Below are 26,117 nucleotides of genomic sequence, written 5' to 3' on the forward strand. Positions count from 1 at the left end.
AGGACTAATAAAAATAAGTAACAACGCAGAACATAACCATGATCATTATTATACAGTATCTACAAACATGATTCAAACGGAATTGCCTTCAATATTACTCGTGTCAATTGCATACAAGTAATTCCGGTATCTAGGCAACTTCCGTCTTATCGCTATTGTGTTGCTGTTTATGAAATGTTGTATAGGTGTTTTGTAATTGTAAGTGTGTGTTTTAATAAACTCAACGATAGACACCAAATTTTTTTCAAAAAGTCTGTTATAGGTATGATATTAATTATATATTGAAATCTATATTCAATAAATCATCATTTCAGAAGGAAATTGGGACTATTTTTCTCCAAATAGTTTCTGTGTAATTTTGAGTGAATAAGTATCTGTGGAACAGCTTTTGTGACGTCACGGCAAAAGTCAATATATAGCGCGGCATTGACCTCAAAGAGAATGGCGCGCAGTTGTTGCTACGAAATGAATATTGAAATGAATATTTATAGTTCTTCTGCAATTTACACATTTGTATAAGTGTGTGTGGGTACAATATGCATATCAGAAAAATTATTATAAAAGAGTGTAGGTAATTTTCTAAAAATAATTTCTAGGGAATTTTGAATGGAATATTTATAGAGACGTCGTACGACGATGCCGATATAATCGTGTACATTGTGTGTGTGGCAGTTGGACCGTGGAAAAGTGTTTGTGACGTCACGGCCAAAGTCAATATAGCATACATATACGTGGATTACGAATAATAATTACGTTATGTCTAAAGATACGGTACCGTATCCATACTTTTAAAAACTAAAGGTACGATAATTATAGGGGGCGCTATGTAATGTGCGGCGTAATAATTATACAGTAGTTGACGTCAAAGGGAGTGGCGCAGTTAATTTGGAGGTACAAATCGTCACATTTTGACTGTTAGATAGGCCTACTGTCCATATACGAGATTCAGTCTTAAGCCAATTTGTAAGTTTACACTAATTACACAGTAGTTGACGTCAAAGGGAGTGGCGCAGTTGCTGCTACAAATCGTCACATTTAACTGTATCGGTATATTGATAGTCCAGATACGAGGAGATCCATGAGTTACAGTCCAGTCTTAAGCCAATTGTAAGTTTACACTAATTATACAGTAGTTGACGTCAAAGGGAGTGGCGCAGTTGCTGCTACAAATCGTCACATTTGACTGTATCGGTATATTGATAGAGTCCAGATACGAGGAGATCCATGAGTTACAGTCCAGTCTTAAGCCAATTGTAAGTTTACAATATTTCATTAATATAGTTCGGAACAATAATATGAGAATAATATAGGCATAGCTCTGATGGTTATGCTTCCATTGTTATTTGTAGTAGAGTGTGGGTTGTTATTATTGTGATAGGGGTGTGGTATGTTATGTTTTATGTATAGAAGGCGGGATAGAAGGGTCTATTGAAGGTTTACGATGAAATCGGTCGCGTCTGAAATCGGTCGCGTTTGAAATCGGTCGCGATAAAATCAACTTCCGGTATTTTAACTTCCGTTAGAGCTATACGTTTGAAATCGGTCGCGTTTGAAATCGGTCGCGCTATTTTGTATGGAGCGAGATGCATGCTAGCGGGATATACATTTTCTTCGATTATATAGTCTAGATGATTTAATTGATATTTTTTAGGAACCAGATTATTTATGTGGATATTTTTTATTTTTGTTAATAAATATTTATTGTAATTGTAGTTTTTGCGTCAGGGAGTTGAGTAATTAGATGTTTTTGCCCTACTCTGACGTAATTTGTACCCGAGAACAACTTGCGAATTTTTTCGCAAGTATTCTCAAATGTACTTAGTATAAAGTACAAATTACGTCAGAGTAGGGCAAAAACATCTAAATATTTATTATCAATCATTTTTTTTTATTTCACAGGTCTCGAAGAAGGCCTGTATCTTTTCAAAATGGCCATTTCTAATCACGTTTAAATATTATTTTATTAGGCATAATAATAATATATAATAATTTACATCTATTTTATTATGTACTGTAATTAATATATTATATAGAGAATATACGTCTGTGTCTTTTATTATGCAAACAATTACGTAAAAGAGAACAATTTATTTAAAAACAATAATTGTTACATTGTATAGCCCGTAAAGCCAGCGTATCCATTTTTATACTTATGCATACTGTGGCAGATATATCATATCCATGTCGTTAATAACTTACTATTGGATCACCTTATTTTAATTTCTATTTTATTTATGTCCGTACGTTATGTAGGATAATATTAAGTATAGGCCTATAATGATTATTGTTGAGGCAAATCACGTGTATATTTTTATTTCTAATGTTTAGGCCTAATAGTTTCTAGTAAAAATGATTATTATATGCGGATCGTTAAAAGGCGAGTTACTGAAATAAACCCCGAAATAGGCCATATAGTGGATGCGCCTTCTATGATCGTGCAGACGTTAACTGCACGTTATTTTGCTGACGGGGATTCCCTTAAAAAAAACACGCACTACGGTGTCAAATCATGGAAAAAACACGTACGATCGTTGTTCATGGCCATGTAAAGATGACGTATAGGCCTATTACTAATAACCATACGTTTGAAACATCTAGGCCTGCACGTCTTTTTGTGAAACATAGTTCCATGGTGAAACGATGTATATAATGTACGTATATACGTCGGTGATACTAGGCCTATAGTTTTTAATTTTAATATCTTTTATTTCTTCATTTAGGCCTATAATAATCACTTAATGTAAATAATTAAGTAGGCCTACCGTATCATTGTACACCATAGTCCACTGTATAGGCCCGGTAGATTGATTTATAACAGCATATTATTTTATTAGTAGGCCTATTATCCTAAAACCATGCTCACGTAAGAGTGACGGATATCGAACGTAAAAATCATCGTCATACATCATCTTCCTTTTTATTGCATAAACCTCATTGAGCTGGTATCCACTTGCAGGTATAGAACTAGTGATTTAAAAATACGCAATAGGCGCGTCTACTTGTTTAATATTAAATTATTTTCAACATTTTTAAAACTTTAAACAGTGGCATGCTAATCTTTTCAAAAACTTAAAACAATATTCAATAACACTTTTAACAACGATTTTCTAAACGAACACATTACAATTATTCATTGACATCTGTAAGATAAAATGAAAACACAAATTATTTATAAATAATGAGATAAATATTTATATTTACTGTAGGCCTACTAAAAAATAATAACGATCGAGGTGAAAAAAATGTTAATAGTATTAGAAATTCTATATTCAAAATTAACTAAAAACATAATTAGCGTTTTCATTAAAAATATATCGACCGATTTCAAACGCGACCGATATCATTAAACGTATAGCTCTAGCGGCGCGCCATACAAAATACCGGAAGTTGATTTTATCGCGACCGATTTCAGACGCGACCGATTTCATCTGACACCATATTGGTTGGGAAGACAATAGTATAGGGTAGGGGTGTGGTGTATTATGTTTTATGTAGAGAAGGGTGTCTACTGAATGGGAAGACAATACAATTGTTCTGTTATGTAACCTACAGTACAAACTACAAGGAACAATACAGAACATCAAAAACTAGCAATGCATGTACTTTTATAAGGCATGTTATTATTAGGTATATTGTGTTAGGGAATGCCAAGATTTTGTAACAATATTACTATATTAACTAGGCCTATGTATATTTACTATATATAAAAACTAACCTAAAACACTACAGTATAATCACAATTAAAACATATTAAATACATACTGTTATGCCTATCTTGATTTCAACACATTAAATTTTAGTACAATATCGGAATTAAAACATGTTAAACTACAAAACAACTAAACTAAATATCACAATCGGAATTAAGAAATCTTAAATACTACAGTACAATCGTTATTAAAATATCCTAAATACTACATTACAATCGGTTAAATTACCTACACTCTAAATTGTTGTGAACGTAAAAGAATGTTGGCAAATGCATTCTAATCCTATTGGTAGATAAATAAATATTTTGTATTTGCAAGGGATAAATCTCAACATCGTGGATTTGAACCTAAGAACCTGGTATCGGTAGACGAACATAATTCATTGACATAATTATATGTTTTTTGTTTGTTTTACCATACATTTACATTTAATGCTAAGTGTAAAACGAATTGTAGATACAGAAACAAAATGGTAACAGATTCATTGACATAATAATTATTATATGTATTTTTGTTTTACGACGAATCGGCTATTTTGATGGATTATAATCAGTATGTGATAGATCTTATTAAATGTACTACTGTCATCTTTATTAAATATACTACTGTGTTATCGTTAGATAAATTATATTTTTTATTTGTAACTGGAATAAAAACTAATTTCTTTATATACTTTCTGTATCTATAAATCCCTAAAAATTATTCAATATCCACCTTAGGGAATCCACCTAATATCCATATTAGGGAAGGATACCTAAAAATTATATTGAAATAAAGAGCCTTAATATACTGTATTAACTTGAAAACTTAAATTAATTCAACAGCGTGCAGGGCGTTAGTTGTTTTCCCTTTGTTGCTGAAACATTATGCACTAAACAAAAGAACAAAAGCAGCCGTATTTTAACACATTAACACACTCAAATAATAAATGGGACACCCCTATTTTCCCATCTTTGTATAATGGTATAGTCCATATTATAAGTCGAGGTAGCCGAAAACGGCACCTGATCCGAACCTGATCATAATCCTCGGGTGATTACCGAACCTGATCATAATCCTCGGGTGATTACCGAACCTGATCATAATCATAAATGCAGCGGGTGTTCACTCCTCTTGCGTTCTGCGCAATACTAGCACCGCCAACTACAATAATAATACATTTGCTCGGCCGGACTCCATTTATAGCTCTGCTAGTTACTTTTTCGTTTATGGTTATGTGGTTGTGGATCGGAAATGTTGACCTGTTCCTGTTAATTGAACGTATACACATGTTCTCGTCTCTCAATTCAGAATGTACGTGGCCATAAACAAAACAGATACATAATTATATTTTAACATTTTTATATTTTAACTATGCTAGTGTAAATTTGTTTAGTTTTGACTAATATTTCATTTTGGTGATGTTACTCATGTGTTCAGTAGTGTTACTGATTGCGCAACCTGTCGCCTGGCCAACATAATCCTAGTACGCTGCGGGTAGCAAAACATAAAGAATACAATAATAATAGTAATGACATCAGAATAAGATGTTTGGTTCTTATTTTGTATTCCATCGATACTGTGTACTGTACGTTTACAAAAACAATTGTTGAGGTAAACAAACAGGTGGATTCAGATGAAATCTGATCGTCTATCTTCACCCGTTTGTATTGTTTTGCTTCTTAAAAAAATATTGATAAATATAATATATTATTGCACAAACAGTGTTGTAAATAAATACATTAAAAAACAATTAAGTTGAGATGAAAATGTAATCTATTATAAACAAGATAGCTATAAGATGATATTGTGCTTAACTTCCTTAATGGTGATGTAACAACAATCTAAAAATCAGATGTTGGAATTTGTTTCATTTTTCTTTAAAATAATAGTTTTATTTCCTTCACGAAAGACAACGTTTATACCAGTTTGGATTTCTTGTTATCGGAATAGAACATTTTAATAACTTCCTTATAGCGTGCTGATAACAAGAACTCATTGTGGTTCTTAACTTAATGAGAAGAAAAACAACTCAATTACACAGCAAAATACAATAGCAGATTATACAGATATTACAATAACAGAACAGATTTTTACTTCAATAAAAACGTTAATGTTAAAATAATACAATGTACAACAACATTTATTTTTATCTCCGTGGTGCAAACTTTCTGCTGTTAGACTTCTAGAGCAGACGTTACGGTGTGTTTAAAATACGAACAAACCAACAAAATTGTGTTGTAATATGTTAAGGCAAAGAATTTTGGTCGGAAGCAGCAAAACTGAAATGGAAAAATAATAAATGGAAAATCAGAACCAAACCCTAAATCTAAACCAAACTCACAATCAGCACCAAACTAAAAATCAGAACCAATCTCAAAATCAGAACAAAACCCAAAATCAGAACGAAACCCTAAATCTAAACCAAACCCAATTTCAAAACCAAACTCACAATCAGCACCAAACTAAAAATCAGCACCAAACTAAAAATCAGAACCAATCTCAAAATCAGAACGAAACCCAAAATCAGAACCAAGCCAAAAAACTAAACCAAACCCAAATTCAGTAGTCTGAATCACGCAATCCAAAGATAATGGATATGCATGATGATAGTGTACAATAAGTTGCTGTGTTTTAAGATAATGGATATGCATGATGATAGTGTACAATCAGTTGCTGTGTTTTAAGATAATGGATATGCATGCTGATAGTGTACAATAAGTTGCTGTGTTTTAAGATAATGGATATGTATGCTGATAGTGTACAATAAGTTGCTGTGTTTTAAGATAATGGATATGTATGCTGATAGTGTACAATAAGTTGCTGTTTTAAGATAATGGATATGTATGCTGATAGTGTACAATAAGTTGCTGTGTTTTAAGATAGTGGATATGTATGCTGATAGTGTACAATAAGTTGCTGTGTTTTAAGATAATGGATATGTATGCTGATAGTGTACAATAAGTTGCTGTGTTTTAAGATAATGTTTATCAACTGTACACATTGTTGTTCATCTGACCTTTGACATGACGAAATTTTACAAAGGTTTTAGCATCCGCGCCTACATCAAATGCGTCTGTTACAGTTACAGCACTTTATAATAGGCCAAATAAATCAACGTTGTTCCGTACACGTGTAGGCCTACAATAGTGACATAAAAAAAAGACAAAAATTAACATAAATCATTAAATTTAGCTCTATGGTAAACTGTTATAAATAAATAATAAAGAAACACATACGAAGTTATGAACTAACAAATCATGCGTTTTGTTTGAGTGATTATCACGTCATGCATGAATGCACAAAGGAAGCCGGTACTTCCTTCATGATGAAATATTAAAATCAAGAACCTAGAATTCTTATATTATTATTGTGGTATCAGCTTCAATGGTCTACTCGTCATGACATAGCACTTGAGCACTTTGTTGTTTGTTCATTTCATGTCGCTCATCATTGAACTTATGGTGATCACGATTAGGTTGATCCGGCTTTTTATAGTTAGCCGACTTTGCTTTAAAGTGAGAAAACAATTCAATCTGCATTACTGGTAAACCAATGTGTATTTTTCATAATCACAGTGAGAGCTGTATAAAGGAAACATAGCTGTTGCAACATAAGGAAACATTACAACAGTTGGTACTTAAGTGAAAAGGCCCTGACGACGAACTCAGAGGAAACATTGTTCATAGCAACAGACGACCTCGTTAACCAGTAAGTAATCTGTATTTGTTTCTGTTTTGTAGGTAAGAATCATCGAATTTGTCCATTCTTACCTTTCTTTGCTAATAATATAATGTATATACAGCCTCAACAACAACGCATGTATTTTCTCGTCTCTCAATTCAGAATGTGGCTATCACAATAAACACAATACAAAATACTTACATTTATTTATTTTTACTATGCTAGCTAAGTGTAATACAGTAAATTCGTTTAATCTTGACTATTCCATTTTGGTGAGGTTACTCCAGTTTGTCGTCACTGATTACCCAACCTATCCAATGTAATCCTAAGTACGCGTGCGAAACATAAAGAACATTATAAATTACCCGGATGCTCGTCACTAAATGAACAAACTGCACACATTGAACTTGATATGAAACGATCGTCACTTCATAAGTTTGACATATTTCACCAACCCTATTGATCTGATCCAACAGACTCATACAGAGGTAAATATGTTTCAAGATAAAACCTAAATTTATCCAAATTATACCAAATGGTCTTCTTGTTAGAACATTACTACTAACTTAGCAGGTATCATTCAGGAAAGTCATTGTTAATTGAACATTTTTTCTAGACAAATCGTGCAAATAAAATACGCTAAAAATGCTTTTTAGTCGAAAGAAAAGATACGGGACGCTGTTTGATGACATTTATAAATAATAATTGTGCAAACACATATGGTTTAAATTTGTTTCAACTCCTCTATAATGTGGCGCGTAGATTTGTAAAAACTAGGGCTACAAAAAAGAACTGGGCAAATGGGTGACATCCATAATGGCTTCTGATTCTGAATGAACGATCAATAATAACCTTATACTGTATGTTTCGATGGAATGGTTAAACTTTTTTTTGAATTCTCTTTTTCAACTAAAGTACGTGGAAAAAATTACTATTCTATAACAAATGTCTACAAACGAAAATACGAATCAATATAAAATATTTATGACCGTGTTCACATTTTTCGCCGCACTTTATGGAATGAAAGGAAAGAAATTAAATTGTGATTCCTGATGTGTGCATTTAATTGTGTTTGTTTTGGAGATACCTTGATATAATTAATGCCTATAATACTGTACATAAGCGAGCATAGCATAATAGCTGTAATCAATCAAAACACCTATTTTTTTTTATTGTGTTTTCACTCTTGAATATTATTTTGATTCCTACTTCTTATAATATTATGTTTTATGTATTTTATATTTGTTTTTTTGTGCCACTAATTTTAAAAGTAATAACCAATGAATTAAACAATTTTATATAACACCTACATACATTCATGTCATTTGATTGGACGATTGTATCACATGGCGTGATAATACGTACTATTTAACGATCGTGAAAAAGTACTTTTTTTTTCATTTTTCGCGTATATCCAATACAGCACCGTCTGTTCTGTGACGCGCACCACGCGATCGCTCCTTCACAACGAGATCAGAACAATGACAGTGGCAATGACAAGAATCTATTTCGATGTTCTATAACAAATACGATAATGAATGTTTTTATATTCGTTCTATTTCATATTTAAAAACTCAAGACGATGCTGCTAGGTATGTTAAATAACGTACGCCTATGAAAAACAAATGTACTGGTATAATGAACTGTGCGAAATCAAATGACTTTTGACATTTTTGGTCCAACTGAATAAAACATAAAATGAGAGCATTATTTCTATAATACAATCAAATAATGTTCTATTATGCTTATTAATAATATTCTGAAATTGTGTACAATTCAAAAACTATTTTTAAAACGGTAGACAAAAAAAACATTTCTATCGACGTTGCTAAAATCAGTAAGAAAGTAAAATTCGACAAAATTAAATTTATTATTATTCTTTACAGATTCAAAATGGATGAAAAAGATGTAGAATTCCAAACATTTCTGAAAGAACTAAATGAACACTATTCTGGTGTAAAGATGCGATGGCTGAGAATGCTTCTATTTGGTATTATACCCATTGGAACTCTTGATGAAAAATCAGCCCTAGATTTATTTAATCATCTGACTGACCGTGGATTTATTTCCAAAACTGATGTGAAGCTGTTGTCGGACATTGCTGAAGTAACCATGATGGCCTTAGCAACAAAACGCATAGATAAATATAAGAACACTATCCAAAGTAGCGATACAGCAGGTGTAGGATTAACAGCATATCGCAGAGCAATGTTTAATGTGCTAACTAACACTGACAACGGCGATTTGAAGACGGTTATTGGTTTTTACAAACTGAGTGCCTACAACTATAACAACATATGGGATGTTGTATATCACATTGAGAAAGCCGGACGCTTGAATTCACAAGACGATCGTGATACTTTTGTAAAGCTTATAAACCAACATGCACAAAGTTTTCTAAAAGGTAGATCGCCACATTATTATGCATAATACACTTACTTGAGGCCATTTGATTTCAATAGAACCTAATTAATTACGTAATATTTTGAAATGTGTATTTAACTATATAACGAAGTTATTATTTATAATATTATTATAAAACGGGTTTATAAATATTTGATTTACATATACAGTACACAATATTAAGCGTATCCGGATATTCACCCCCTGGACATTTACCCCCCGGAAAACTACCCCCCGGACAACTACCCCCTTAGGACAACTACCCCTTTAGGACAACTACCCCCCGGACAAATACCCCCCGGACAACTACCCCCTTAGGACAACAACCCCCTTAGGACAACTACCCCCTGGACAACTACCCCCCGGACAATTACCCCCCGGTCAACTACCCCCCGGTCAACTACCCCCCGGACAATTACCCCTTAGGAACAACCTGACTCTGCAACAGTGTATAATAGGTAGTTGACCGGGTGGGGGGGGGGGGGGGTAGTTGTCCGGGGGGTAGTTATCCTAAGGGGGTAGTTATCCTAAGGGGGTAGTTGTCCTAAGGGAGTTGTTGTCCTAAGGGGGTAGTTGTCCTAAGGGGGTTGTTGTCCGGGGAGTAGTTGTCCGAGGGGTAGTTGTCCTAAGGGGGTAGTTGTCCGGGTGGTAAACGTCCGGGGGTAACTGTCTAGGGGGTAGGTGTCCTAGAACCAATATTAAGATGTTAAAATCAGAAACAGGTTAGTTTACTAAAAATGTACCGTTTAATTTTGCTCCAAATCGGTAGATTTTTATTAGGTAGAATAATTATCTTTTAATTTTTTGTTCTTATTATTATTTTATTATTTAAACAGAGCAAGACGTGGCAACCAGTAGTAATGAAAAACAAGTAATGCGAAAAGAGGATCAATCAGAAACAGGTTAGTTACTAATAATGTACCGTATAATTTTGCTCTCAATCGGTAGTTTTTTAGGTAGAATAAGTATTTCATTTTTTTTCTTATTATTCTGTTATTAAAACAGGACAAGGGGCAACCAGTAGTAATATTGAGAATATTGTCACGCCTTCCAATGAATTAAATTGTGTTTGCCGCCCTCTATATAATTCCGCCTATACTACAATTCAATGAAAAAACGAAAGTTGCAACAATAACTTTTCGTAGACTCATTTCCAGTCGTTGATTTTCTTCCATTTGACCCCATGTCAAAGGTTAGATTTTAATTACGCAATATAAAAAATGCCGATTTAAAAAGAGCCGAACGTAATGCAGAAAGAGCCGAATAAAAAAGGGCCGAATCAAAAAGAGCCGAACGTAATGGTAAATGGGCCGAATAAAAAAGAGCCGAATGCTGAAAGAGCCGAACGTAATGGTAAATGGGCCAAATAAAAAAGAGCCGAATGCTGAAAGAGCCGAACGTAATTGTAAATGGGCCAAATAGAAATGCGCCGAATGGTAAAAGAGCCGAATAGAATTAAAGTTTGCTGCCGGAGGCAGCGATGGCGTTCCATACGGACTACTGTACTTCAATTGTGCGAGTACGGTACTTTCGAATTTGTTGCGGACTTCTTTAATTGTGCGAGGAGCTTTTGATTTTGTTGCGAACTTCTTTAATTGTGCGAGGTACTTTCGAATTTGTTGCGAACTTCTTTAATTGTGCGAGGAGCTTTCGAATTTGTTGCGGACTTCTTTAATTGCGCGTTTCTTCTTTATTTGTGTATTTCGTTTTATATTTTCATGCTTTCTTTTGTTTATATGCGATTTCTTCTTCAATTTTGTGATTCCTTCTTTAATTGTGTGAATATGATTTATATAGTGTTCGTGACAGTTGTGGGCCACCGTACAATTGTGTATTTAAAAATAATTTTAAAAACTCTGGTCTTGTATCATTTAATTCGGTTCACGAAATAACAAAGCATAGAATACGTAATATCAATGATATTATTGCAAACGTGTGTTTACAAACAACAGCAGCTCCACGATAATTACCATTTAATATTAATTTAGGATAAATGGCAAGGTTTTAAATTAAATTAATTCGTACACGCGTGCAATATTTCAATTTATTTACAATTTTAACTGTTCCTATTAAAATTAAATGTCAAACCTGACACTTTGAACGCAATTTCTATTATTTCTGTTATTTGTTATTTCGAATAAAAAGTTGTACTGAGATGCCTGAAAAATCTTTAATTTATTATACTACTGTACAACACATTTTTTATTTCACCCACAAAAAAATGAATATATGCGTGTTACAACGCTCGTAAACAGTGAAAAATCAGCTTTAAAAACCTCCAGCTAGCTACTAATGTTGAAACATCACTGACAGCTTACTAGTAAATAAAAACAAAAACAAAACACCATCTACTGTAGTTATTGGAGTAACAAAATTGCCTCATAGCTAATGTAGTTGCTATGGCAGCTGGAGGTTTTAGCATAAGCTGTGGATTGCTCTACATTAAAACGGTTGTTACGATTTGCTGGCGACCACCAGTCGTTTTACTTTTCAGATTGATAATAAATTGTGTTTGTCGCCCTCTATATTATTTACTTGGTTTACCACCTTCGGCGCGGCCTTAACACTACGTATTGTATTACTATTGCAAGGCCCTTTTAAATTAAATAAATGTATTTACTATAATATTGTTTTTGCCATTTTTTCTTCGTATCTAGACAAGATTGAAGAATATCTGCTTCAAAAACAAAGGGAATTGTGTAGTCAGGCCAGTAGATTTACACCAGCAACAATGCGTGATAGATACCGTGTTGACCTTTCGCAGATGTTCACTGATTTGGAACTACTGAAAAAAGGTGAAAAGGAGGCAGACTGCAAACCAACATTAGCAGAAGTGGTAGATGTTATCAGCTCCACACCTGGATGTAGAGCTCTTATTGATGGGGAGGGTGGGATAGGTAAAACTACCATATTAAGGCATTTATCATACAACTGGGCTACGGCTACTCAATCAATTAAATCATTTGACGGTAAAATTGTATTTCTTTTAAGTGTGCGGGATTTAGACATAGATGACAACATCTTAGATATGACTGTAAAGCAAATTGATATGAAAGATTTTAATTTAGTAACAGATCTCCCAGAGGACCCACGGTTAATTAAGAAATTCATAATGAAACATGACGATAGATTTGTACTGCTTCTAGATGGGTTAGATGAATTGCGATTTAATAATCCAAGCGTAATCAGTCTCTTCAAAAAGAACAAATTAAAAAACAGTACTGTGATACTTACTTCACGATCAGAAAATATAGATAAATTCGTAGAAGCATGTGACGTACATGTAAGAGTTAATGGGTTCAACAACGAGAGCATAGGAAAGTACATTGACAAACATTTTGAGTATTTTGAACAACCACAATTGGCAAAATCCCTTAGAAACGAATTGGATATTGACACTTATTGGGCTGGGAAAAAACATCCTGAAGCGTATGCAATGTGCAAAAACCCGATGCTGCTTTTTTCAATCTGTTTGCTGTGGGAAAGCAGTCAAAGCTTTCCTACAGATAAAGCTGAGCTTTTTAAAGAAATATTTCGTAATATTTTGAATCAGTTCAACAAACAAGAACAATTCGCCAAGCTTTCTAAATTTGAAGACACACCAGCAAAGCATGTAAATGCTATGATATTGCTAGGAAAATGTATGTATGATAGCTTGAAAGTAAACCAACTTTCAATAAACATGAAAGATTTGAATGATAAACATACGAATAAAGATTTGGTTGATATGTCCGTGAAACTTGGATTTGTTTACGAAGAACCACCGATTTTAAAATCGAATTTTGATAACATTTTTATGCCTCCTCACAAGTTGATAGTAGAGTCATTGGTGGGATTTTACCTGTGCAAATTATGTGAAAGTGAAGGTATGGAGAATGAGTGCTTAGATGTACGAACATTACTTACACCATTGGATGATGATGAGTGGGAGGTGATACGAGAGAGTGAGCATTTATACAGAGCGACAGAGTTTGCAATTGGTTTCCTTGGTGATAAAGCTGGCGGTTTCCTCAAGAACTGGGTTACAGATCGTTTGTCAACATATCGCTATCTGCCGAGAAATTTAAACTTTGTTAAAAAACAACATAAAGATGCTGTGGTAAATGAATTAATTAATTACATGACAAGCAAAGATTTAGAAATAAATAATCATTTGGATGATATATCTACCTCCATAAGAATGTTTATTGATTACAAAAGTCCAGGTGTACAATGTGACGGGCATTTCATACGTCTAATTATGCAATTGTATTGTATGCAATATGATCGTGATAGTGTCGATGACTTTTGTAGTAAGATGGCATGGGAGCGAAAGGGAAGAGTTATTGCACACATTTTAGGCATTCAAGATAAATGTGATGCTGTTTGGATTCGGAATCTATCACGTGATGTATTTAATGACTTTGTATCAGAATGTTCTCTCAAACAAGTTCAATTAGCATTACGTGGTCTCACTATCTCTGATAGTAAACTTCACAACATTGATGTTAATACATTGTCTTCATTACTCATTATGTGTCCTAAGCTGAGGTACCTTTACATGATGGATTGCAATCTATCAGCTGACGACATTCGTCACGTGTCTGAAAAGTGTTCAATAAGAAATATTGAATTTTATCATTAGTTAGTTTTCACTGATAACGTATGTTACTTCTACTAGATAACCGACATATTTTTAAATCTCGCAGCAAGCAGGTGTCAATTTTTAATATCGCAAATAATTGAATTTCTAACATTAAATTTATATTCAATATAAAAACGACCTTATATATATAAATTGTATAGTAGATTAAATCAATATGATAATCTAAAACATAAAATGTTTTTAAACATTTTATTTTGACATACTTACCTTCATCGACGGAGCGCGCGCGCGTACTTCCGCACGCGGCACACTAGCAACGGAAGTAATAATTATTAACAGCTGTAGCATGCAGATAAACAAGAATGTTTGTTTCTTATTCATTATAATCTTTATAAGCTGTGCTGTCATATTTAATGAAAATGATTCTTTTAAAATAATGCAATGTTTTTTACTTGATATATTGTATAGAATTGGTTGTGCGTGTTTTAAAGTAATTATGTGATAATATTATATTAAATTAAATAAATGTAATACAACTCTTTATAATTAGGTTGGATGGTTAAATACTAAAAGTAAAGTGGTACAACTTGAAACTACAAAACATAACATGAACATAATGATGAAACGTAATTTGTTATCAAAAGCAGTTTTATTAAATGAAAACGTAATTAGAAATTATATTAACAAATAAACACATTATGAGATGTCTTTGGCACAGTAACAACAACAGAACAAAGTTGTAGTAGAATTTGTAAAACTAAAAATGACAAAAAATCAAAACAATGAAGACATTATATAATATAGTTTGATGTCAATGATTTTTGCATTTAGTTTCATTGCTGTGTTTTTAAATATATTTTTTGATGTAAAATTATATTTTCTATATGATGTAGAAATAGTGAAATATAATTCTGTATAAAATAAATTTAAAGTTGATGAAGTTATGGATTACCATTTTTGTTATCACTATTTGTATTATATAAAAAGTTCTACATAAAATATATTTGTGTACAGTCTTTGATTTTCTTTATGTTGTAAGAGTAATAACACTTGGTGTTAATATTAATAGTTTAAACCTGAACACTGTGCTGACTTGTAATAACACTTGGTGTTAACAATAGTTGAAACCTGAACACTGTGCTGACTTGTAATAAGACTTGGTGTTAACAACAGTTTAAACCTGAACACTGTGCTGACTTGTAATAACACTTGGTGTTAACAATAGTTTAAACCTGAACACTGTGCTGACTTGTAATAACACTTGGTGTTAACAATAGTTTAAACCTGAACACTGTGCTGACTTGTAATAACACTTGGTGTTAACAATAGTTTAAACCTGAACACTGTGCTGTGCAGAAAACAACAGTAACTACTTGCATAGAAATAAATGTCATAAATACCATTAACAATCCCAGATTTCAATTTGTGCAATATTGGGTATACAGTATGTGAACCCAGTACTGTAGTAAATTTAAAGCCAGGAGCCATGGATTTGATGTGGATATCTTGATGGAGAATTGAATGAATATGCAGAGATCAAACTTGCAATAGATTGTTGAAGACAGGTTAGTTATCCTTCTCTAGCTGAGATCTTTAACTCCATGACATTCTCATCGCAGGATTCCAGAACCTTAAACGCTTCATTCTCCTTTACTGGTTTCAATTTCTTTCCCGCGTTCTAGGTGTAAAAAACATTACTGATTAACGTTAAATAATATTATAGTTAGTTATAATATAGTTTTAACAACCAGGTCGCTGCGATATAATAGGAGCTCAAGATCGGCGTCGCTGATGACTTGTTCTTTACAGTTTTTGATAATGCCAGAGTGATCAGTGGAGCGTAACACTTTTAGTAGTTCCATGGGATCCATCACAGCTTTTGAGTCTCTCACCATAGTTTTACTGCCTTTGAATTTACCTAAAAAAATAAGATAATGAATTTTTGAAATGAATGAGAACAATCAATGCCTAGAAGTTTGCATACTACTGTACAAGTCTATAAAACAGTATGATTAATTTATAATATTTATTCGAATAAATGCCCCAGGCGTTTGCTGTTCAGGAGGGTTTTTAGGGAGGTGTGAAAGACAAAACTGACCTTGATGAATGACCATCTTCTCCAGCTTCCTCTTTGCAGCTGCTCTCTCCACTATCTTCCGGTCAATGGTGTTAATGGTCACTAACCTGTACACAATCACTGGCTTTTCTTGACCAATTCTGTGGCATCTATCTTGGACTTGTAGATCTGACTGTGGATTTTATAATACAACTATAAATGCTACTTTACAATGTATTGAAAGTCACTACACTAAAACAAACATTACACCACAAGCTTGTGACTAATTATTATAACATGGGTTCAAGGATGTAGCCAATCAGACGTGCTGAAATGAGTCACATGTGCGCTCTTTATTCTTTCACTATCATGCACTTGAGTGCACAAAGTGCGCAGCAAAAAAGCATATTGCACTCTGTGTGTAAATCGTATGGCAGATTATTGATCATGCTGTAATAAAATGTAGTCATTATTTATTTAACTTACCCAATCACTGTCATATATAATGACTGTGTCAGCTGTTGTCAAGTTGATGCTTAACCCACCAGCTCTTGTTGAAAGCAGAAAGATTAAATAATCAGGATCATTGCTGAAATTACTAATCTGAGAAAGATAATAACACAACTTTCTTCCACTAACTTTGAATAATTGAGAAAAACAAACATGGTTTGTGGCTGCTACAACCAACTGATATTAAAGATAATTAGCATTAGGTGGACATTTGGTACAAATTAAGACAAACATATTTTTCATCTTTTCTCTATCAGTAAAAATATTCATAATACTAATTAACACAATACAGCAGAAGTTGCTAAAATCAGAATGTGTGTATCAACTTAATTCAGTATCATTTATATTTACAAGTTCTTCCAAATAATTCTAAATTTCTTCTTCTTCACCATGCAGGTGCTTACCTGTTGCTGTCTCTCAGCAAAAGCCATGCTGCCATCTAGACGACAGTAGTTGTGGTTTCTTAAGTGGCAGTAATCTTCAAGTATGTCAAGCATTGAGGTCATCTGGGAAAAGATGAGGACCTACAGACAAACAGACAAGCATATCAGACATTGAGGTCATCTGGGAAAAGATGAGGACCTACAAACAGATCAGACATGGAGGTCATCTGGGAAAAGACGAGGACCTACAGACGACCAGACAAACAGATGAGACATTGAGGTCATCTGGGGAAAGATGAGGACCTACAAACAAACAGACAAACTTATCAGACATTGAGGTCATCTGGGAAAAGATGAGGACCTACAAACAGATCAGACATGGAGGTCATCTGGGAAAAGATCAGGACCTACAGACAAACTGACATATAATTCAGATGTTTTTATAAAATAATCTGGTACCAATTGCCAATTTCATTAACTTATTACATTCTTTTAAACTAACATGAATATTTAAGATTGATACCTTGTGTCCACGCTTCTTTAGTTCAGGTAACATTCTCTCCAACACTAAAAGCTTTCCGCATGACAAGATCCTCGTCAACTTTGAACTGTTGCGTGACCGGGTCAAGTGGATATTCCAGTAGGGATGGGTTACAGCATTTTCTTAGTTGTATTACAATGTTTTGAAGCTTGATATTAACTACTGATTCTGTATTTGATGGGGTCTCACCAAGTGCAGTTGGTTCTCTGAAATAAATAATAAAAGGGGCATAAAGTAATGTACTCATGGATGTCGTGCTGTTGGAGGTGGACAGGAACACCCTGTCACCAGATGCAGTTGGTTCTCTGAAATAAATAATAAAAGGGTATAAAGTAATGTACTCATGGATGTTGTACTGGTGGAGGTGGACAGGGACACCCTCTTACAAAATAGGTGCTAAGCATCTGTTCAGACTACAGGATATTATAAGATATAACACTAACCAACACCATACTACAAAGACGAATTTCAACAAGACACCCACCTAAAACCCCATGCCACCTGATTACAACAAAATATTTTTCCCATTCAATCTTAACTTTTTGGTACTGACGCCTAGACTTCTCTACTACAACTATTTTAAACTCACTTGGCAAATTGTCTCTAATCTTTTTGTACCAATCTTCAACATTATCAGATTCCTCATTTTCATTAAATACAATGGAGTAGTCAACCTTTTTAGAGCATCCTCTCTTGGGTCGACATTTTGGGGTCAATGTTACCTCTTCTTTTTTCTGTGGAACAAAAGGATGGCAGGTGACAACAACATTCTTTTTATATACACTTCAATAGTTTGGAACTTAATAAAATAAGGCTCATAAACAAACTATAGAAAGTGTGGCACTCAGGACTCAATTTTTTAACTTTTAGTTATCAACCAATCATTGGCTAATTCTTACTGCAATTTCTCAGCTGCAGAATCACGCCTCATTTATTTTAGCATGTGTTTCTAATTTCATGTTAACTAACACTCTGGCTTGTAGACAGCTAGGTTGATTATAACAGAGCCATGGCACGTGATGCACTGTTCTTACCTTGGGTTTGACCTTATCAATAATTGACCTGTCTAGAGTTGATGCGTAGAATTCATGTTGAATACTCGTCATTGGTGCGTTTACAATGATCTCTTTCTTTGGAGGTATTGTCAGGTCAACATCTGTCTTTAAGCGTCGTAATAAAAATGGCGTAAGAATCTATAAGATACCAACAGTTTTAATACAGAATAAAATTACTCACAGAAAATATCAACATTAATCTGTGCATGCATTAAAGCCCAGTATAATCTGTTCCGTTCTCATCGGGACTATAATTGGTCGATTTAACGTTCGGTTTGAAGCAATTACCGTTCCCTTCGTTTTTGACTTAAGAAACTGTTAACTGATTTGTTGGCAGTACCTGGTGCATCATGGATATAACATGTTGTTCTCTCTCCTTAGCTACAATGGCTTCTTCGTCTTCGTGGCTTGAAAATGAATTAAAATCAAACCAGGATTCAAACCTGAAAAATAAAATAAAGGAAATTTACATCCACATCAGTTTTGTTCTTATACAGAGGGAAATTGTTTGGTGGGCAGTGATTGACATGTTTGCCTTTCACACCTGCTCCGGAAAATAAAAATTGCGTTGCATTTTGTTTTCACAACACGCCATGTGCCAATCTTATGTAACTGCATGACAATTAATACTTACGTTTGTAGATCATCAAACACTTCTGGTAGTAAGAAGTTTAGCATAGACCACAACTCAGACAGGTTGATTGGAAATGGGGTACCAGTAAGTAGAAGTCTGTTGGCAGATTGGTACGTCTTCAGTTCTCTAATGAAATAAACATAGTTGCATACAAAATCAAACAATTTATCTTACCACCTTATAATTTAAATAGCTTGTATAAACTTGGAGGCTAAGTTGTACTGCTATAAATTCATTACAAACATGTTAGGATATTTCTCTAAACATGACGGTGTGTTCCAAACAGTGAAAGTGGTAGGTAAGACTAGTTTAAGAACAGACTTAAGTTGGTATGTGAAATATAAGCTGGGTAGAATCAATTTAGGTTAGGCTCAACTTCACTCAGCACAAATACTTCTTTACATATGACACTCTGTGTGTAAATCGTATGGCAGATTATTGATCACGCTGTAATAAAATGTAGTAATTATTTATTTAACTTACCCAATCACTGTCATATATAGTGACTGTGTCAGCTGTTGTCAAGTTGATGCCTAACCCACCAGCTCTTGTTGAAAGCAGAAAGATAAAATAATCAGGATAATTCCTGAAATTACTAATCTGACAAAGATAATAACACAACTTTCTTCCACTAATTTTCAATCATTGAAAAACAAATATATATAACTGATATTGTATTAAAAAGATAATTATTATTAATTGCTTTTGGACGTGTAAAAATTAAGACAAACACATTTGCCAACTGAATTAAGTTTTCTTATCAGTAAAAACATTCTTGCACTCATTCTTAAAAGAAAACAGAAACGTAATAATATACAGCATGCAGTAGGCCTAGTTGCTGCTAAAATCAGAATGTGAAATGTCTATATCAACTGGCCATTAATTGTGCATTCACTATAATTTACATTTACAAATTGGTAAAAACAACATATAGTTGTTTCTTTACTCTGTATCCATGAGTGCTTACCTGTCAACAGCCATCTAGACGACAGTAGTTCTGTCTCTGTACATGGAGGTATCTGTAGGTCTACATGGTCGTATTGGAGGTATTATATTATAATATAATAACTCTATGGTCTGTGTAGCAGCTGTTATCTTCACGTATGTCGACACGCACTGTCATCCTGCTGTGAGAAGATTAGGAAAATTCAGATCAGACATTTCATGAGGTCATCTAGGTAGGGCCAGGCCTAGATAGTAGTAGGCTACTAAACTAGGCTAGTTCGAATTCACACTCCTCTGACTCTCCAGTTTTTGTGGGCTAGAAATAAGGGAGAAAAGTGTGGTGGCTGGCTGCTGTGGTGGTGGAGGGATAATTGATGAGTTCATTATTTTCACGTTAGTTAGGTGCCAGGCAGGCTGCGGCACCAGTAGAGTCTAGCGTAATACCAAATAAGAAACAAACTATAAACACCCAGCTTACCTAAGTTTTGTGTGTCTTAGAAGAAACAAACTACAAACGGCCTAGGCCTCCTACATCTTTTATATTAATTATTATTCATAAAGGCCGCGCTGTGTGGATTGATATCAAACCATTAACCACCACCTCCTCTATAGAAACCAAAGAGCGCCTTCAACGGACAACATGAGACCGTACTAGTTTTTGAAAAATAATTTATTTTACCAATTTAATTTTTCCTCACTATGTCGATCGATGTGTCAAAATATAACCCAATTCGTTTATTTTTTGTTCAACCAGCATTAAATACAATGCAACAACAATTGTTTTGTAATATTGTCGGCACAGTGACGATGCGATAATGCTGAGTCATCATGAGGACGGTACAAAGATGCAACAGCATAGCAAAAAACAATATCAAATGTAGGTATAAAAATGATGAATGCCGACAGGACAAAGAAAGACAATGGAAGAATGAGAATTGTTTGAAGGTTTGCATGAGAAATCAAATGTTTATATAAAGTTTGCAGTACATCTCCAATTAGTTCTGAAATGAATGAATTGAGTTTCTCGACGTTTCAATCAATAGGCCTATATTTACTTTGATGATCGTCCTCTGAGAAAACAAACTCCTCACTCCTAAGGACGATCATAATATGGATGGGACGATAAAAGCATAATATTGATTGAAACGTCAGTTATTTTTAGAAGCAAACGTTTTATTTAAAAATTCTATTACATGTATTTATCCTCTTATACATTTTAAACCGAGGGTTCTGTGTGTTTTTCTAAAAATAGTTTCTGTGTAATTTTGAGTGAATAAGTATAGACTTCAGTAATCCTATTGTGCTTCTACAGAAAGACCTGCACTAAACTGTGGAACAGCTTTTGTGACGTCACGGCCAAAGTCAATAGCGGCATGTGATTGTGATATTAAAGTTGACCTAAAAGGGTGCAGTTGCTTCCAAATGAATATTGGAATAATTGATAGTTCTTTTGCAATTTATATTTGTTTTAGAGTGTTTGGGTAAAATCATCAATATATATATCTACCAGAAAAATCACAAATTGCAATTTTAATATTAGTATAAGTCGGACGGATACATTTGTTTGTTTGTTTGTTTTATTCGGTACAATCAACATACCAAGGATTACCCATAGAGCTAAGCTATTCAATGGGGTCCTTATAACAAAAACATAGAAACATTCACAAAAATATAACAACCGTTCACAATACATCAGTCTGGCTATGCACATTACTAACATAAAGCTTTATATATAGCACGGTTATACTCAGGTGTTTTTATACCTTTTATGTTTGATGGAACATTATTCCAATCTTTAATAGTATGATAATAAAATGTTTTTGAAGCTAACATATATTATATAATTATATTAGGAATTACAAAATGTTCATTAATTTTCTCGTACAGTACATATGTTGTTGTTTAGAAATATTTGTAAAATTGTCTGTTAAAAAAGTGGAATCTACATCATGGTATATCTTATAGGCGTGGACCAATACCTGAAGTCTATCTTAGAAATTTAACTCTGTTGTTTATGTTCAGATACGGTAACCAACAGCTTTTAGTTGTTCGTGACTAATGTGTGCCCTAGGGGCAATGTGTGCCCTAGGGGCAATGTGTGCCATAGGGGCAATGTGTGCCCTAGGGGCAGTGTGTGCCCTAGGGGACAATGTGTGCCCTAGGGACAATGTGTGCCCTAGGGGCAATGTGTGCCCTAGGGGCAATGTGTGCCCTAGGGGCAATGTGTGCCCTAGGGGCAATGTGTGCCTTAGGGGACAATGTGTGCCCTAGGGGCAATGTGTGCCCTAGGGGCAATAGGTGCCCTAGGGGCAATGTGTGCCCTAGGGGCAATATGTGCCTTAGGGAACAATGTGTGCCCTAGGGGCAATGTGTGCCCTAGGGTAAATGTGTGCCCTAGGGTCAATGTGCGCCCTGAAGCAATGTCGAGAATAAACCGTACAATTTTGTTTAGGGTTACCTGGAGTTTATTTTGAAGGAATGACGTTATACCAGATACCAGTCTGTATACACTGAATTAATTAATGCAGAGCATAAAAGTTTCCTACTAGCCTACCTGTTGTACAGAAATTTCAATCTGGTGGTCGAATTTGCTTCTTTCATAATACATGTAAAGTATTCTTCATTTGAAATACAGTTATCAATTTGTAAACCAAGGTGCTTATGGAATCATGACAAGGGATATATCATTATAAAAGTGATTTTGAAATTCTCAATATTTTAAACTTTTCTTTCAACAAAATGCATTCTGTTTTTTGTGGGTGCATGGACAACTTATTTTGAACTACCACTTGTAACATAATTCCATACCATGACCTAGTTAATGTGAAATGTATAATGGATCACGATGAGCCACCAATAAGGCACTGTCGTTGGCATATAATAATAGTTTGCAATCATTATCAATACAAATAGACATATCGATAATATAACAAATAAAAAGAAGCGGGCCTAAAATACTGCCCTGTGAGTACATTGTAATGTTGGGGTAAAGTGTTATCAATACAACGTCATGAGGTTATTTCCCGATTGATCGTAATCAAAACGGTACTGGAGTCTGGGTTTGGTCTACTAGCGTTCCTGCGCCTAACTCGTCATCCATTCATAGAAGCCTTGATCAGGCCTTGATGAAGTAAGCCTACGTGATGGTAAGCATAGAACGGTCCCGAGATAACGACTATACTTCGGCTTTACAGTAGTCGATAGAAGATTGAAATATTGTTAGAGATAGAGTATACGATGTTTGATTATGTGTAGATGTGTGACTTGTTCTTGTTCTATTATTCAAATGATGTTCCGTATAAGGAGATGAAAATAGTAGTTGGTACGGGTGTAATGATTTTGTATATCATTTAATTATCCTAGACTGTATATTATGCGATAAATATTACTTTATATATATTTTTTAAATATTTATTGTTATGATTATAATATTAATAAAAAGATGTTTGTTAGTAAAAATTAAAAAGCTAAAAAAAAAAAATTTAAAAAAAATAGATATAAGAGGTGTAAAATGATTAAATAAATTTAGAGTCAGTATATGAATTATTGCACAAATGTAGTTCAGATACCAGATCAGAAGTAATATTACACAAAAAGTTATTAAAATGATATAATCTAATGATAGATATAATACAAGTATTAAAACAGTTAATGCCGTCTATTTATACAAAAATGTGAATTCTCATTTCTTTAAGTATTTAAACCAATTCCCTTTAGGTGTTTCCATAACATTCATTTTGCAGTTTTTAAATATTATTTAAAAAGATTCTAGGTAATTTTCTAAAACTACTTTCTAGGGAATTTTGGATGGGATAATTATAGACGTCGTACGACGACGATATAATCGTGTACATTGTGTTTCAACAGAAAGACAGATAGACCGTGGAAAAGTTTTTGTGACGTCACGGACAAAGTAAATATAGCATACATATACGTGGATTATGAATAATAATTACACAGTAGTTGACGTCAAAGGGAGTGGTGCAGTTGGAGGTACAAATCGTCACATTTGACTGTATCGGTATATTGATAGTCCAGATACGAGATCCAGTTACAGTCCAGTCTTAAGCCAATTTGTAAGTTTACAATATTTCATTTATATAGTTCGGAACAATAATATGAGAATATAAGTATAATTCTGATGGTTATGCTTGCATGGTTATTTGGAGGAGAGTGTGGGTTGTGGTAAATGTCTTGTTAATATCACTGAACTTACTATTCTGTGTGCCACACATAATCGTCAACAAACAGCGAGTTTCTCTGAGTAACAAATAGAACGCCATCACAATAAACAACATACAGTATATAAGATAATTATTATTTTAAGTATTTTTAATCCTCGGGTGATTGCCGAACCTGATCATAATCCTCGGGTGATTGCCGAACCTTATCATAATCCTCGGGTGATTGCCGAACCTGATCATAATCCTCGGGTGATTGCCGAACCTGATCATAATCCTCGGGTGATTGCCGAACCTGATCATAATCCTCGGGTGATTCCCGAACCTGATCATAATCCTACATGTAGCGGGTGTTCACTCCTCCTGCGTAAGCATGGGGTATAGTTCAGGCCAGTATTGTTAATTGAAATTGGTTTCTAGAGAAATCGTCAAATACGCTAAAATTAAGATATTTTACGTTTTCCGATTTAATTATCTTGAAAAACAAAAACAAAATGAATCAATTTGGAAAGGCGGAATTCCATAATATTTATCTTGGCAATTCTATGATGTTTGAACTTTCCTGTTTGGCAGCCGGTTGTATAAATTGATGGTCACTTTAAGCTTCCGTAGGTATGCATTGATGGTCACTTTTAGGTATGCTTTAATGTTTAAAATTTTATTTACTGTACCATATTGTACTATTACCAGTGACAAACCCATTACAGTTATTTCAAATAAAATGATGAAAACCGCGATTTTTTTTTGGTTTGCTTTATTTAAAATAACAGTATCAAAACCAACTGTTGACATATTTACACTGGGAATGTTAAATCTTCAATATATATTCTTATCAGGAAAATGATTCAACCTGCTAGCATGCAATCGGAACTTATGCGTAGTAGTAATATTAAAAATACAGCGCATCATCATTACACGTGATTTTACATATCAATTACGCCAACAATATCATAATTTCAAAATAGTAAATGATTGTGGGTAAAATTTGTGAGGTCTGCGACGATAACTCAACGAACGACAAAATAATTATATGTAACATTAAGCATGCATCAACGAACCAGTTCGTTTTATTGTAAAAAAAAACAATCGAATTTGTCATGAAAGAAAATGCAATACATTAGGCCTACTCGTATACGAGTATTTTGATTATTCAATGAAAAATTTTAACCCAGAAATCTTAAAAGAGTCGGCTTTGTAGTATTGCGTTGAACCATTGACAATCTTAAAAGAGTCGGCGTTGTAGTAATGCGTTGCACCATTGACAATCTTAAAAGAGTCGGCTTTGTAGTAATGCGTTGAACCATTGACAATCAATGTTTATATTTCTATTTGTTTGCAACCTTTGGGCTCAACCACTACAGAGTTCAACAACAACAAAAGAAGCATTGTTATGGTGTTCTACAAAATTGTTTACTTCATTGTTATAAGCTGTTCATACGTATACAGTGTGG

General features: G+C 33.9%; 2 protein-coding genes and 1 pseudogene across 3 annotated transcripts in view; 2 read left to right on the forward strand and 1 right to left on the reverse strand.

Moving 5' to 3' along the window:
- The first annotated feature begins 1,174 nt into the window (after positions 1-1,174).
- Positions 1,175-15,468, forward strand: LOC144834813 (uncharacterized). Of its 2 annotated transcripts, XM_078689764.1 has the most exons (5): positions 1,175-1,253; positions 7,268-7,400; positions 9,260-9,777; positions 10,613-10,678; positions 12,434-15,468. In XM_078689764.1, exons 3-5 carry the CDS (start codon positions 9,267-9,269, stop codon positions 14,398-14,400), a joined length of 2,544 nt encoding a protein of 847 aa, XP_078545890.1. In that variant the 5' UTR covers positions 1,175-1,253; positions 7,268-7,400; positions 9,260-9,266; the 3' UTR covers positions 14,401-15,468. The 2 variants fall into 2 exon arrangements, with proteins under 2 accessions (XP_078545890.1, XP_078545891.1); XM_078689765.1 differs by lacking the exon at positions 1,175-1,253 and having other exon boundaries at positions 7,234-7,400.
- LOC144834687 (lymphoid-specific helicase-like) lies at positions 15,269-19,584 on the reverse strand (annotated as a pseudogene).
- A 4,882-nt stretch (positions 19,585-24,466) lies between these two features.
- LOC144834815 (uncharacterized) overlaps positions 24,467-26,117 on the forward strand; it is a 9,895-nt gene continuing 8,244 nt past the window's right edge. The window contains exon 1 of the mRNA XM_078689769.1: positions 24,467-24,561. The gene's annotated coding sequence lies outside the window, so the exon portion shown is untranslated. The remainder of the gene's footprint in view (positions 24,562-26,117) is intronic.

Source organism: Antedon bifida, chromosome 2 (assembly GCF_963402885.1).
Source record: "Antedon bifida chromosome 2, ecAntBifi1.1, whole genome shotgun sequence".
Taxonomy (NCBI): Eukaryota; Metazoa; Echinodermata; class Crinoidea; order Comatulida; family Antedonidae; genus Antedon; species Antedon bifida.